General features: G+C 36.5%; 1 protein-coding gene across 1 annotated transcript in view; it reads right to left on the minus strand.

Annotated features, from left to right (window-relative positions):
• Window positions 1–4,272: 4,272 nt before the first annotated feature.
• LOC142214644 (Fc receptor-like protein 5) overlaps window positions 4,273–15,619 on the minus strand; it is a 31,262-nt gene continuing 19,915 nt past the window's right edge. The window contains exons 7-13 of the mRNA XM_075283583.1: window positions 9,118–9,396; window positions 7,642–7,926; window positions 6,689–7,006; window positions 6,236–6,361; window positions 5,412–5,489; window positions 4,568–4,605; window positions 4,273–4,410 (exon numbers count right to left, since the gene is read on the minus strand). Of these exons, the coding sequence (XP_075139684.1) occupies window positions 4,273–4,410; window positions 4,568–4,605; window positions 5,412–5,489; window positions 6,236–6,361; window positions 6,689–7,006; window positions 7,642–7,926; window positions 9,118–9,396 (1,262 nt within the window). The remainder of the gene's footprint in view (window positions 4,411–4,567; window positions 4,606–5,411; window positions 5,490–6,235; window positions 6,362–6,688; window positions 7,007–7,641; window positions 7,927–9,117; window positions 9,397–15,619) is intronic.

A 15,619-nucleotide genomic window follows, 5' to 3' on the forward strand; every position in this document is an offset into this window, starting at 1 on the left:
GGAGTATAATACAGGATAAATAATGTAATGCATGTACACAGTGACTGCATCAGCAGAATAGTGAGCACAGCTCTGGAGTATAATACAGGATAAGTAATGTAATGTATGTACACAGTGACTGCACCAGCAGAATAGTGCGTGCAGCTCTGGAGTATAATACAGGATAAGTAATGTAATGTATGTACACAGTGACTGTACCAGCAGAATAGTGAGCGCAGCTCTGGAGTATAATACAGGATAAATAATGTAATGCATGTACACAGTGACTGCATCAGCAGAATAGTGAGCACAGCTCTGGAGTATAATACAGGATAAGTAATGTAATGTATGTACACAGTGACTGCACCAGCAGAATAGTGAGTGCAGCTCTGGAGTATAATATTAGAGATGGGCAAACCTATGAGACAACACTCTTAGGGCTCCTAGGAACCTATCTATAAAACATAGTTTGCAATGCCCTTAAGTGCTCCTAGGAAACTATAAAACAAATTGGAGATTACTCATGTTTATTTCTAATAATGAATGATGTGATATTGTCCACCACGTGCTAGGTGTAGAATGGATGTGGCCTGCCTACAAAGATGAAGGGAGGGAAGGAATGGAATCTGTTTGGAGATCTTGTATCTTCCCATTGATTTGCCATTTGATATTGTACAAAAATTTTTCCCATACAGGAGATGACTGCACATTACTGCTGCTGCCTAAACCAGAATCATGTCCACCCCAGGCAGGTCTTTTGGATGTTGGAGCTACACATTGGCTGGAACTACAGTCCTATGAAAAAGTTTGGGCACCCCTATTAATCTTAATCATTTTTTGTTCTAAATATTTTGGTGTTTGCAACAGCCATTTCAGTTTGATATATCTAATAACTGATGGACACAGTAATATTTCAGGATTGAAATGAGGTTTATTGTACTAACAGAAAATGTGCAATATGCATTAAACCAAAATTTGACCGGTGCAAAAGTATGGGCACCCTTATCATTTTATTGATTTGAATTCCCCTAACTACTTTTTACTGACTTACTGAAGCACAAAATTGGTTTTGTAACCTCAGTGAGCTTTGAACTTCATAGCCAGATGTATCCAATCATAAGAAAAGATATTTAAGGTGGCCAATTGCAAGTTGATCTCCTATTTGAATCTCCTCTGAAGAGTGGCATCATGGGCTACTCAAAACAACTCTCAAATGATCTGAAAACAAAGATTGTTCAACATAGTTGTTCAGGGGAAGGATACAAAAAGTTGTCTCAGAGATTTAACCTGTCAGTTTCCACTGTGAGGAACATAGTAAGGAAATGGAAGACTACAGGGACAGTTCTTGTTAAGCCCAGAAGTGGCAGGCCAAGAAAAATATCAGAAAGGCAGAGAAGAAGAATGGTGAGAACAGTCAAGGACAATCCACAGACCACCTCCAAAGAGCTGCAGCATCATCTTGCTGCAGATGGTGTCACTGTGCATCGGTAACAATACAGCGCACTTTGCACAAGGAGAAGCTGTATGGGAGAGTGATGAGAAAGAAGCCGTTTCTGCACGTACGCCACAAATAGAGTTGCCTGAGGTATGAAAAAGCACATTTGGACAAGGCAGCTTCATTTTGGAAACAAAAATTGAGTTGTTTGGTTATAAAAAAAGGCGTTATGCATGGCGTCCAAAAAGAAACAGCATTCCAAGAAAAACACATGCTACCCACTGTAAAATTTGGTGGAGGTTCCATCATGCTTTGGGGCTGTGTGGCCAATGCCGGCATCGGGAATCTTGTTAAAGTTGAGAGTCGCATGGATTCCACTCAGTATCAGCAGATTCTTGAGAATAATGTTCAAGAATCAGTGACGAAGTTGAAGTTACGCTGGGGATGGATATTTCAGCAAGACAATGATCCAAAACACCGCTCCAAATCCTCAGGCATTCATGCAGAGGAACAATTACAATGTTCTGGAATGGCCATCCCAGTCCCCAGACCTGAATATCATTGAACATCTGTGGGATGATTTGAAGCGGGCTGTCCATGCTCGGCGACCATCTAACTTAACTGAACTTGAATTGTTTGTCCAAAATACCTTCATCCAGGATCCAGGAACTGATTAAAAGCTACAGGAAGCGACTAGAGGCTGTTATCTTTGCAAAAGGAGGATCTTTATAAATAAATAAAATAAATATTAATGTCACTTTTCTGTTGAGGTGCCCATACTTTTGCACCGGTCAAATTTTGGTTTAATGCATATTGCACAATTTCTGTTAGTACAATAAACCTCATTTCAATCCTGAAATATTACTGTGTCCATCAGTTATTAGATATATCAAACTGAAATGGCTGTTATAAGCACCAAAATATTTAGAACTAAAAATGATTAAGATTAATAGGGGTGCCCAAACTTTTTCATAGGACTGTATTGCAGTTGCCACCACCCTCTTACTCATTTGGTCACCACATCTGTACTAGAATTATCATCGAAATTCTATAACACCATCCCTACTTTCTTGTGATTCCTCATGGCAACGTGATTTCTCTATGCCCTCTCAATTCATAACATATTCCCCCCTACAAGCACTACCCCCTGTAGCACACCCCTTGCCACTACTACCTCCACTGACATGCCTTCCACCTTTACATAAAAAAATAAATACATGTTCAGAAGGAACACCTAGAGCCCTTACTCCATGTTTGTGGTGCTCTGTTTTCAAAAAGGTCTCCTATTCTCAGGAGGTATAACAACACTGCAGCTACTGGGATTGTCAAGATCAGAAGTAGTGTTGCTGTTGCCTTACACATTCTCATTGTTAGTACTAACAAGTGTTTTATTCTTCCCCCTTTTTTCCTTTTCCATTCCTGTTTTTCCCTAGAAGAAATCCTGTTTCCCCCTGTTCTTTTTTTTATACTTCAGATTACAGCAGGAATGTTTTTCAGATTAGCAGATGTTAGACTGTATATTGAGTGGGCTCACAAAAAAGATTCTTTTTCACATTAGCTTAAGATCCATTACAAGTACCACTACTACTGTACTGATTGTAATGTATATCATGAATTATCTACATACAACATGCATACAGAGAAATACTTAAAATACCTTGTTGAAAATAACAATGCTTCTTCCCACTGTGGATGGGTCAGATACCAGACTAGAGCAGAAAAAAAATCTTAAGTTCTTTTTTTAAGATTTGTTTGGCTATTGTTTCTTTTAGATGAACTCAAGAAGCTGTCTGTATATAGCAGGGTTATCTTTTTGAGATTTGCACAGAGCTGTTTATTGGGTGTACAACAACAACAACAAGAAACTGCTTGTATATAACAGGTTTTTTTTTTTCAGATTTTCGCAGGGTGCTATAGTTGGTGAAAAAAAAAAACCCAGCTTGTATATAAGTTAACAGTTATTTTTTTAAGATTTGCGCAGGAAAAATCAGCAACACTTTTATGCTAAAACAGCAGCATGTATGTAATAAAGAACTTTAACTTGTGCCCCAAAAAAGTACTAAGCAAAACATTTTTCACTAACAGGATTGTCTTTAGTTAAAGAAAAGTATACACGATGATGTACATAGTCATAGAAAAAAGCAAAAAAGAAAGAAAAAAGCATCAAAACAGGTCATGTATGGCATATGATGCTATCTTTTCAAAAATACACCTCTATCGACAATATTAGATTATTAGCAATAAAAGGGTTAAGACCACAGATACCAGTCACTCACTGTATGAAGTGACTGTGTCCTATCTAAGTTACTAATCTGCCTGGGTATAATTGTTACATTCTCCAATAACTATTACTGGAATTCCTCAATCTTCTGACTTGTGTTTCCTATAGCCTAGCTATGGTGCAGTGAGAGAAATCACAGATCTGTCTGCATGTCCGCCATTGTACCAACTCAAACTGATCTGCAGTGTCCACATTTACACACCATATGTCATCAGCACTGTAAGGTCTGTCTATTGGCTGAGACTCTTAGATGTTGCTATCACTTGATGTGTCAGTTTTTGACATGCTTTGTATTTTCCGGTCAAAGACGTGGTGTCGGCTATTTTCTCAGACGGCGGCCATTATTGTTCATCTGTAGCGAATCGCTATTTGTTTGGTTTTGTTAAAAATTGAACAATTTGGAATATTCAGGATGAGCCCATCTCTAGTAACTACCTAGTGTTCATTTCAATGAGAAAAAGGTCAATGGCACAGTCACCTCTGCTACATCTATACAGACACACACAGTGATCTAGGTAATGGCGGTACATATGTGTACAGTATTACACACATCTATTATATTATCATTAGTCAGATGTTAGTGAGGATCTGTGATATTCTCAGCTGTGACGGTGTGGTAGATACAAGTAGAGCCTGACGTCTCCGGAGTCTCTTCACCCGGATCGATCTGTATAGTTTCTCCAGAACTTCTAACCGTAGAGTACAAAACCGTAACCTGGAGAGAAAAAACACAAAAACTCAACACAAATCTGTAGAGCACGTACAATGATACAAGGCTAAAATGTAGATGGAGATCTACTAGTGTCATAAAAAACAGTCAAGGTTGTACGGTATAGACAAGTGGTGGCCGTATTATCTCCCTGTATACTCACATTCTCTCTTGTGGCAGTGGCTGGACAAGAGGGAGGAGCTAAAAAGAGACACAAATAAGAGAAATATCAATGGTTGTCAGATTGTCCATGGCTTTCTCATTTTGTGTTCAGGGTTGGATTTACATTGGTGGGATCCATGGGCTTAGACCCCTGACACTCCGAGCCGTATCCCATCTAGTAGTCACAAGATTCCTTACATAGCTATAAATAAACACAAATGTATAGACACGACGAAAAGAAACAAATTCATAGAAAATTTACTTAAAATGAAACTGTATACAACAGAACACATCGTAACACTGACCTTGTACAGCTCTGACAGTGATGTAGGTGTAACCCTCGTCTTCCTCATATATATTCTCCTGTTGTCGGACTGTCAATAACAGTGATTTAGTTAACCCAGTATTTCTATACATGTATAAATTACTATGCCAGTATGTAATCTATAGGGTCACACTTAGTTCCATATAGCTTACACACCGATATTGAGTTGGCAACAGAAGGAAAAGATATGGAAATAGAAGAAGAGAAAGTGACGTGAAAGGAAGCAAAAGGGAAGGAAACAAAACAAAATGAAAGAAATATAAGAGAAAGTAAGACAGCGGGAAAAAAATTAACAAAAAGCAAGAAAATAAAAGAGAAAGGAATTAAAGAGAAAGTGAAAACTTTGGAATAGAAAGCGAAACAAATCTAAGAGAAAGTGAAAAAGATCGATGAATGGGTGAAAATAATGGAAGAAAAAGACAAAGGAACATACAAGACACTGGAAAGAATGGAAGAGAAAGTGAAAGGATTGGAGGAGAAAAAAATCAATAAAGAATTAACATTTTGCTATTTCTCTTACCATTTTCGTACACGACCTCAGTCCCGCTTGTAGTATTCGGTTTGTCTACATCTTGATTATTCTGCTGTGTGTTCACACCTGGAGATGAAACAATTGTGTCATCCTGTTCTAGGACCTAGTTCAGACTCCATCTATTGGTATTCTCAGCAGATTTACCCCAATAACCTGTTTACACCGCTGAATAGGTGGCTGGTTATAAAGATCCCCATATGTGTAATAATAAATGTCTCCATGTTCAGAAGAACAAGCAAACTGGAGACAATGATCTTTAATCCATTCACTCGCCTTGTGTTTATGACTCATTGAGTGTCCACTCACTCTGCTTCTACCTCTGAAGTATCTCTAGTTATCTGTGTCAGACCCTCCAAACCCCTTCCCCTTTCTCATGAGTGTCATTTTCCAGAATTGACATTAGATAAAGCCGTCTTTGGGGGTCACATCTGCTGACAGACTCCCTGTAATATACAGTGTAATAAACTACAACAGCTTATAGTGGAGAAGATGGGTCTGTGTCTGATGGCAAAAACATACAAACATAAAAACTGCCTAAAAAATAAAGCCCTATATATCACCGAAAAAGACACAAAAATTATTTGAATATCCTAAAGGAAAAATATCATAGCCCTCATAACCTCATGTACAAAAATCCCTAAAAATTATGACCAGTCCTGAGCCCGGGAAGATGGTCCAACCCTGAAATGGTTATGGATGAAGAGTTAGGTGCTGTGTCTTGTGGAGAACATAGATGAATATACAGTAGGTGGTGACGTGTTTGTACGGTTTGTGGTTTATATATTACATATATGTATAACAGAAGGTACAACCTGTAGGTGGAGGCTTCTTACAACGCCCGGCAGACACAACTTTGTCCCAGTAGGTGAAGATCAGGCCGACGGCAAGGATGATGAGAAGCAGCAGAATCCCGAGCATTACCCACTGAATACTACGGCCTTGGGAAACAAAGAAGTCACAAGGTGAGAAGAAAGTCAAAAGTGATAGTAATTGTAAGAGGGATAATGGGAAGTTTAGGAAAAAGTCAAAAAGGAAAATTGATGGGACCAGGAAACCACGGTAGGTGACGAGCTGTGGTGATAAAAGTGACCACAGCGAAGAGATCAATGGAGGAGACCAGGAAAAGAATATGTAGGAGACAAGAATCTAATGAAGAAGAAGACAGTGAAGGAGACTACAAAGTAGAGGTGAAATACAAAAAACCTACAAAGCTGCAAGAAGAAGGCAGACTCCTACAACATGTATTAACCTATAACCGGCCTTACCAATAGAGCTCAACTCCAAGATGTGGACCTTTCGGATCTCACTTTGCACAGAGAAATTCCTCTTGGCCGAGAGTTCATTGTTGGCATGACACCGGTATGTTCCTTCATGGTGGTATTGTAGGGAAGGTATGTACAAGACTTTCCCATCATCTTGCAGATGATAGATCTCAGAACTTTGCTCCACCATAGTCTCATTGTGCAGCCAGAAGAAAGAGATGGAAGTTCCTCGCTGGACGGAGCAGTTAAATGTTAAGGATTCTCCAAGCTCAAAATCTTCACCTTCTTTATCTGTGGTAATGGTAATGTCGGCTACCGGCTCTGTGGGAAGGGGAATGTGATACCGGACAATCACTAATAATATACAGGTAGGATTAGATAGTCTCGGGATCTTCAGCTGGTACCTGTGCATGCCGCAAGTACTTATCAACATCAGAAGGTGTCCATTGATTTCCATGGACTGGTGATCACTCATGGTCTCAGTCCTGACTTTTCTCCATGACAAACCCTTCTATTCTTTTTATGGGACAAACAACAAGCTGGTTCACCAAAGCTTTTTTCTGTGCTATTATCATTCTCGGGGGTCTCTTCAGATGTTAGAGTATAATAAATGGACCGCCAGGAGGGGCGTGCTAACATAATAAACACTTCTACTCATTGACTCCTTCGAAACATCCTTTGGCCTCTTCTAACCTTTTTAGTAATGTCACAGACCTTGGGATAGCGGTGATGTCTGTAATTGGGTCTCAGTGATCACATGGGGGGCATCACTAATACCAGGCATCTGTAGTCCTCTGGGGCCCATGACATTACCCAGGACTCCAGACGAGGGCTTCAAGATTGCCCAGGAGAGGAAGAAATATTTGAAGTTTTTGGAAGGTTCCTAGATAACATATTCATGATAAATTCTATAAACTTTACTCACATTTATACATAAACGTGTAGTGGCTACTTACCCATCACCAGCACACTGGCTTCATCACTATGTTGTGGTTGGGTTTGGATATCATTGTATGAAGCACAGTAGTAGGAACCACCCATGGTCAGTGATGTAATGGTCATTGGTAGCTCTGCTGCCTCCTTTTGGTGTACAGTAATATTACCTAACAATGTGTGACTGTGATAGAACTGGTAGTATATAGGGAGGGAGCCTTTAGTGGACTCACATCGAAGAACAATGTCATCTCCCACGGCCGCCATGTTTGGTGAGGGCATTAGGTGAGGTTTATTTACAACAGCACCTATGGACAAGGAATATATAGGTCACAACATACAGGGTTATAATATTCTTATCTACACAGGCTTGAGGTAATAAATAAAATAATTTTTCCAATATTTCCAACCCAATATCCTGAGGATCTGATGATATGTATTTACTTAAGACTGCAAGGGGGTCGACACACAACCATACCTCCTCTTCCAAAATGAGTGATAGATATACCAAACTGTGAGAGTCGCAACGGCTTGTGATAGAGTCTGCACCATCTTACACCCATTATTACGGGTACTAATAAGGAGGCCATGGCCACCATTCTGCTGGCTCAATACCGAATTAGCCTCAGAACTGATAGTATTAGATGGTTAGATATTTTCAGGAGTGAATCAATATACATATCAGTGTAAGTTTGTCTTATTTGGGCTTTGGTTTTATTTATTTTTTGAGATTTTACATTTTAGCTTTAATTTATGAAAAAGACACAAAAGTGCAAAAATTGACATCATCTCGGTAGTTACTGGATATCTCAGAAGGGTTGTATGAGATTACGGAAAAAGGTGTGCGTTTGTAAAAAAAAAAAAAAAAAACTGCAAAAAAATTACAAAAACAGACAACTCTATTATGGTTTAACTTCTTGAAGGGTCTTGATACAAGACAACAAGAGACACCTATGGATGGCTAGTACATAAAATAGTTTTTCCAATATTTCCAACCCAATATCCTGAGGATCTGATGATCCTCAAGGGACTGACGATTGACTTACATGGTAGCCACCTATCGATGGTGTTAGAGATGGGCCCATATATACAGATAGTTAGACAATGTAGAGATACTCCAGATTTAGCAATGGATGATGCTGGATGATAAATTTGGGATATCTCTAGACTGTCTAGTCTAAGTTTAAAGCAGTTCCTTGACTGTCCCGTGACTATTCAGGCATTAGGTCTTATGCTTTATAAGTTTGTAAGTTTTAGTTTGTGTCGGGTCTCAAAAAAAACAAAAGTAAGTGATAAGTTCAAATACAATGTGTGACCCCAGACCAAATCCCAGTGGTGGTTCGGCAGGGCACATGACCAATAATGTCCAGGGCCCCGATCACTCTCAGCTTCCTTGTACTAAAATAATTCTGAGAGCCAATTCATGAAAGAGTTGTCAAGGGGAGAATTTTCTCTTTTTCTAAATCTTTTATATTCATCCATCTTACAAGCGTACCAACCTGTTATACTGATATATGATGTGTCGCTCATCTTTATCACAGTGCCTGATGGAGTCCGCACCTCGCAGGTATAATACCCAGAATCCTCCAGCTGAGCGGACTGGACGGTGTATGTAGAAGATGATGAGATCTTCTGCACTATCTGCTCATTTCTGTAGAAGATGAACTTCAGGTCTGTGTCCTCTCTCAGGGGGCTACGTCTCGTGTCACACGTCACCGTCATGGTGTCGCCTTCTATTATATTGGAGGGCGCTTTTAATTTTGGACTTGTAAAGAGATCTGAAACATTATAAAAAAGGATCTTATTGTTGTGAACCCATAACTTATCTTTAGGACTTTACTTTGAAGGGTCAGACTTAGAAAACCTTGGGACATGTATTAATAGAGGACATTACCCAGTCCAGGTCATTGATATCACTGGGTGCCATGTAGGGCTTTATCTGGGTGGGGGTGGATGGTGGATACAGTTGCAGGACATAATGGGACCAGTTTACGGTCAGTGGAAAATTTGGTGTTTGGGACGTTGTTCTCAAGTTCCAGAGTTTTATTCTCATCACACAGCACAGAGACAGTGATATAGAGTAAGTCTAGCAGTGGTGTATATAGAGGGCTGGGGTAATATAAAGGTAAGAATAAGACTGGGTTCACATTTCAGGAGAAACATCCTGCACGGAAGTATTTGTGAGACTTCACTTATGGGTCAGATCCGGGGTCTAGATGAACCTGTGAATCTGATGTATTCTGGTGTCCAGTATGAAGTTTGATGCTTTCCTTGCCCCCATCTTCCATATTTACTTATGAAGTCTGCAGGATCACCAAGTTCTCATCAGTTTCTGTCACTTTTTAGCTACGCCCCTACTCTTTCCATTCTTCCCCTTTACAAAACCTTGTATCCTTCTACCTGGATCCTCTGAAGAACTGGGGGGTATTAGGACCCTGTAAGGAGAATATTTCTATGTTACCTTCATGTGGATTTACATCCTGGTAGTTCTTCCTGATCTTCTTTTATATGGTTAGTGTTCTGATCCCTTTCTCCTCTACTGGATTGGGGAATATTACTTTTACCCATGTTTGTATACACTGGGGTTTATAAGCTGTATACTGCATTATATCTACCATCTATGTGATCTGGCCTAAGAGGGGGAACATATATTGCATGATACTTTCTATTGTGTTACCGCCCTATACCCACACGTACACAACATATACTGTATATATTTATTATATTTTTTTATATTTTGGTTTTTTTTCTAGATTGGTACCTGTGACTCTATATTTGGCTTCCTTTACATAGACTGATACTCACCATGTACCAGGACCTCTATCTCGCTGCTGTACTTATCGAGACCTCGATATGTTAGTGAACATTTGTAGTTTCCGGCATGTTCCTCAGAGGCTTTAGGTATCACATACTTATCATTGTACGAGTAATATTGTACAACTTGTGAGTCTCTGTAGAACGTAAATGATGGACTGTAAAGTCTTTGGGTTTGCTGACACTCCATCGTCACTTTGTCTCCTTCATGAACTATTTCTGGATTGATTTGTATTTCCGGCCTCCTGAACAACTCTAGAAAATATTTTAGCACAATGAAGAATTGTAATGTCTAGTAATAAAATATTCCACAAATCTTCAAAAACCTGAATTACACAAATACGGCGCGACCATTCAGGTAGTAGGTCTTATTCTTTATACTCTAGTTTGTGTCGGGTCTGGAGAAACAAAAGAAATGAAAGTGACAAGTTCTCTTCAAATACAATTTGTGACCCCAGACCAAATGCCAGTAGTGGTTCGGCAAGGCCCATAACCGTTGATGTCCAGGTGCCAAGATCACTCTCAGCTTCCCCTGCACTAAAATAATTCAGAGAGCAAATCCTATAAAGAGTTGTCATGTGGATCTGGTGCAGACCAAGACTTACCATGCATTGCTACATTCGTGGACAGTCCTTATAACAGTAGTGACTTACTACTTATCAGTACAGTCATGACTGTAAGTGTTGGCACCCCTGAAATTTTTTCAGAAAATGAAGTAGTTATCCCAGAACATTATTGCAATTAGACATGTTTTCTTTTACATGTATTTATTTTCTTAGTATCAGAACACAAAAAATAGAGCAAAAAAAAGGCAAATAGGACAGAATTTCACACAAATCTCCAAAATGGACTGGACAAAATTGTAAACAGCTTTTCAAAGTGGTGGATAAATAACTTCGTTTCAAGCATGTGATGCTTGTACATACTCACCTGTGGCAAGTAACAGGTGTGGGCAATATAAAAATCTCACCTGAATCCAGGTAAAAAGCAGAGAAGTTGACTTAATGGTTGCATTGAGAACAGAAAAAGGAGAGAACTATCCAAGGCGACAAGTCCATCTCCAGAGATCTTGATGCACCTTTGTCCACGGTGCGTAACATAATCCAGAAGTTTACACCCCATGGCAATGTAGCTAATCTCCTTGGATTTGGATGGAAGGGGAAAATTGATGAAAGGTTGTAACGCAAGATAGTCCAGATGGTGGATAAGCAACTCCATTCAAGTTTCAAAGCAATTCCAGCTGTCCTGCAGGCTCTCACATCAGTGTCAGCGCCAACTATCTGTCCACATTTGTATGAAATGAAGCGCTATGGCAGGAGAGCGAGAAGGACCCCACTTCTGACACAGAAACATAAAAAGCTAGACTGCAGTTTGTCACAATGTTCATAAGTAAGTCAAAATTCTTCTGAGAAATCGTCTTCTACTATTCTGCTGTTTACCAAAAATTGAATGAGGCCTACAAAGAAAAGAACACAGGGCAACAGTGACATATGGTGGAGGTTTGCTACCTCTGGCACTGGGTGCTTTGACCGAGTGCAAGGTATTATGAACTCTGAAGATTCACAAACGATTTTGGGTCTCAATTTAGGGTCCCATGTCAGAAAGCTGTGTCCTAGGTCATGAGTCTTCCAGCAGGAAAATGACGCCAAACAATTCAAAAAGCCCCCAGAAATGGATGGAAACAAAGCTCTGGAGAGTTCTGAAGTAGCTAGAATTCCAGATCTAAATCCCATTGAAGACCTGTGGAGAGATCTTACAATTGCTGTTGGGAGAAGAGAAGGCGCCCCCCAAATATGAGGGACCTCGAGAAGTTTGTAACAGAAGAGGCTTATATAGGTTATGGTTATACGAAGCCATTAACCGCAGTTATTTTTTTCCAAAGGGTGTGCAGCCAAATATTAAGATGAGGGGCCAGTAACTGTACGGCCCATATTTGGAGTTTTGCATGAAATTATATCATTTTTGGCTTTTTTCTGTTTTTTTTTTTTGTGTATAACAAAACATGTGTAATTGCAATAATTTTCTGGAAAAATTGCAGGGGTGCCAACACTTATAGCCATGATTGTATTTGTTTTTACATTAAATTGACAGGCAATTGACTTAATTTGTTGAAGGTAAGCCCCATTTTGGTAAAAAAAAATACCCCAATGAACTCATGCCAGATATGAGCTGGGGTCAAGATAAAGAAAGGTATAACATGACTAATGATATAATATCCTGTATTATATCCTGTATTGTACTATATCCTGTGTTATATTCTGTACTATATCCTGTATTATATCCCATATTATATCCTGTATTATATGTTGCATTATATTCTATCCTGTATTCTATCCTGCATTATATTCTGTATTCTATTGTTTATTATATTCTGTATTATATCCTGTATTATATTCTGTATTCTATCCTGTACTATATCCTGTATTGTATCCTGTATTATATTCTATCCTGGATTGTACTATATCCTGTATTATATCCTGTATTATATTCTGTATTATATTTTGTATTATATTTTATCCTGTATTCTATACTGTATTATATTCTGTATTCTATCCTGTACTACATCCTGTATTATATCCTGTATTATATCCCATATTATATCCTGTATTATATCCTGTATTATATCCTGTATTATATCCCGTATTATATCCCGTATTATATCCTGTATTATATGTTGCTTTATATTCTATCCTGTATTCTATCCTGTATTATATTCTGTATTCTATCCTGTACTATATCCTGTATTATATCCCATATTATATTCTGTATTATATCCTGTATTATATTCTGTATTATATCCTGTATTCTATCCTGTATTATATTCTGTATTATATCCTGTATTCTATCCTGTATTATATTCTGTATTATATCCTGTATTATATCCTGTATTATATTCTGTATTCTATCCTGTATTATATTCTATCCTGTATTATATCTCATATTATATCCTGTATTATATTGTGTATTATATTCTGTATTCTATCCTGTATTATATTGTGTATTATATTCTGTATTCTATCCTGTATTATATTCTATATTCTATCCTGTATTCTATCCTGTATTATATCCTGTATTCTATCCTGTATTATATTCTATATTATATCCTGTATTCTATTCTGTATTCTATTCTATCCTGTATTATATCCTGTATTATATTCTATATTCTATCCTGTATTATATTCTATCCTGTATTATATCCTGTATTATATTCTGTATTCTATCCTGTATTATATTTTGTATTATATTCTATCCTGTATTATATTTTGTATTATATTCTATCCTGTATTATATCCTGTATTATATTCTATCCTGTATTATATCCTGTATTATATTCTATATTATATTCTGTATTCTCTCCTGTATTATATTCTGTATTCTATCCTGTATTATATCCTGTATTATATTATATCCTGTATTATATTCTATACTATATCCTGTATTATATCCTGGATTATATTCTGTATTATATCCTGTATTATATCCTGTATTATATTCTATATTATATCCTATATTGCATTCTGTATTATATCCTGTGTTATATTTTGTATTACATCCAGTATTATATTATGTATTATATCCTGTGTTATATTCTGTATTATATTCTATGTTATATCCGGGATTATATTCTGTATTATATCCTGTATTATATCTTGTATTATATTCTATATTATATCTTGTATTATATCCTGTGTTGTATTTTGTATTACATCCTGTATTGTATCCTGTACTATATTCTATATTATATCCTGTATTATATTCTATATTATATTCTGTATTCTCTCCTGTATTACATTCTGTATTATATTCTGTATTCTATCCTGTATTACATTCTGTATTCTATCCTGTATTGTATTCTATCCTGTATTCTATCCTGTATTCTATCCTGTATTATATTCTGTATTATATCCTGTATTATATTCTGTATTATATCCTGTATTATATTCTGTATTATATTCTGTATTATATTCTGTATTATATTATATCCTGTATTCTATCCTGTATTATATTCTGTATTCTATCCTGTATTATATTCTGTATTATATCCTGTATTATATTCTGTATTATATCTGTATTATATTCTGTATTATATTCTGTATTATATTCTGTATTATATTATATCCTGTATTCTATCCTGTATTATATTCTGTATTCTATCCTGTATTATATCCTGTATTATATTCTATATTATATCCTATATTGCATTCTGTATTATATCCTGTGTTATATTTTGTATTACATCCAGTATTATATTATGTATTATATCCTGTGTTATATTCTGTATTATATTCTATGTTATATCCGGGATTATATTCTGTATTATATCCTGTATTATATCTTGTATTATATTCTATATTATATCTTGTATTATATCCTGAGTTGTATTTTGTATTACATCCTGTATTGTATCCTGTACTATATTCTATATTATATCCTGTATTATATTCTATATTATATTCTGTATTCTATCCTGTATTACATTCTGTATGCTATCCTGTATTACATTCTGTATTATATTCTGTATTCTATCCTGTATTACATTCTGTATTCTATCCTGTATTGTATTCTATCCTGTATTCTATCCTGTATTATATTCTGTATTCTATCCTGTATTCTATCCTGTATTATATCCTGTATTATATTCTGTATTATATTCTGTATTATATTATATCCTGTATTCTATCCTGTATTATATTCTGTATTCTATCCTGTATTATATCCTGTATTATATACTATATTATATCCTGTATTATATCCTGTATTACATCCTGTATTATATCCTGTATTATATCCTGTATTATATTCTGTATTATATTTTATCCTGTATTCTATCCTGTATTATATTCTGTATTCTATCCTGTACTATATCCTGTATTATATCCTGCATTATATTCTATCCTGTATTCTATCCTGTATTATATTCTGTATTCTATCGTTTATTATATTCTGTATTATATCCTGTATTATATTCTGTATTCTATCCTGTACTATATCCTGTATTATATCTTGTATTATATCCTGTATTATATTCTGTATTATATTTTATCCTGTATTCTATCGTGGGTTGTACTATATCCTGTATTATATTCTGTATTATATCCTGTATTATATCCCATATTATATTCTGTATTATATCCTGTATTATATCCCGTATTATATTCTGTATTGTATCCTGTATTATATTCTATA

Source organism: Leptodactylus fuscus, chromosome 7 (genome assembly GCF_031893055.1).
Source record: "Leptodactylus fuscus isolate aLepFus1 chromosome 7, aLepFus1.hap2, whole genome shotgun sequence".
Taxonomy (NCBI): domain Eukaryota; kingdom Metazoa; phylum Chordata; class Amphibia; order Anura; family Leptodactylidae; genus Leptodactylus; species Leptodactylus fuscus.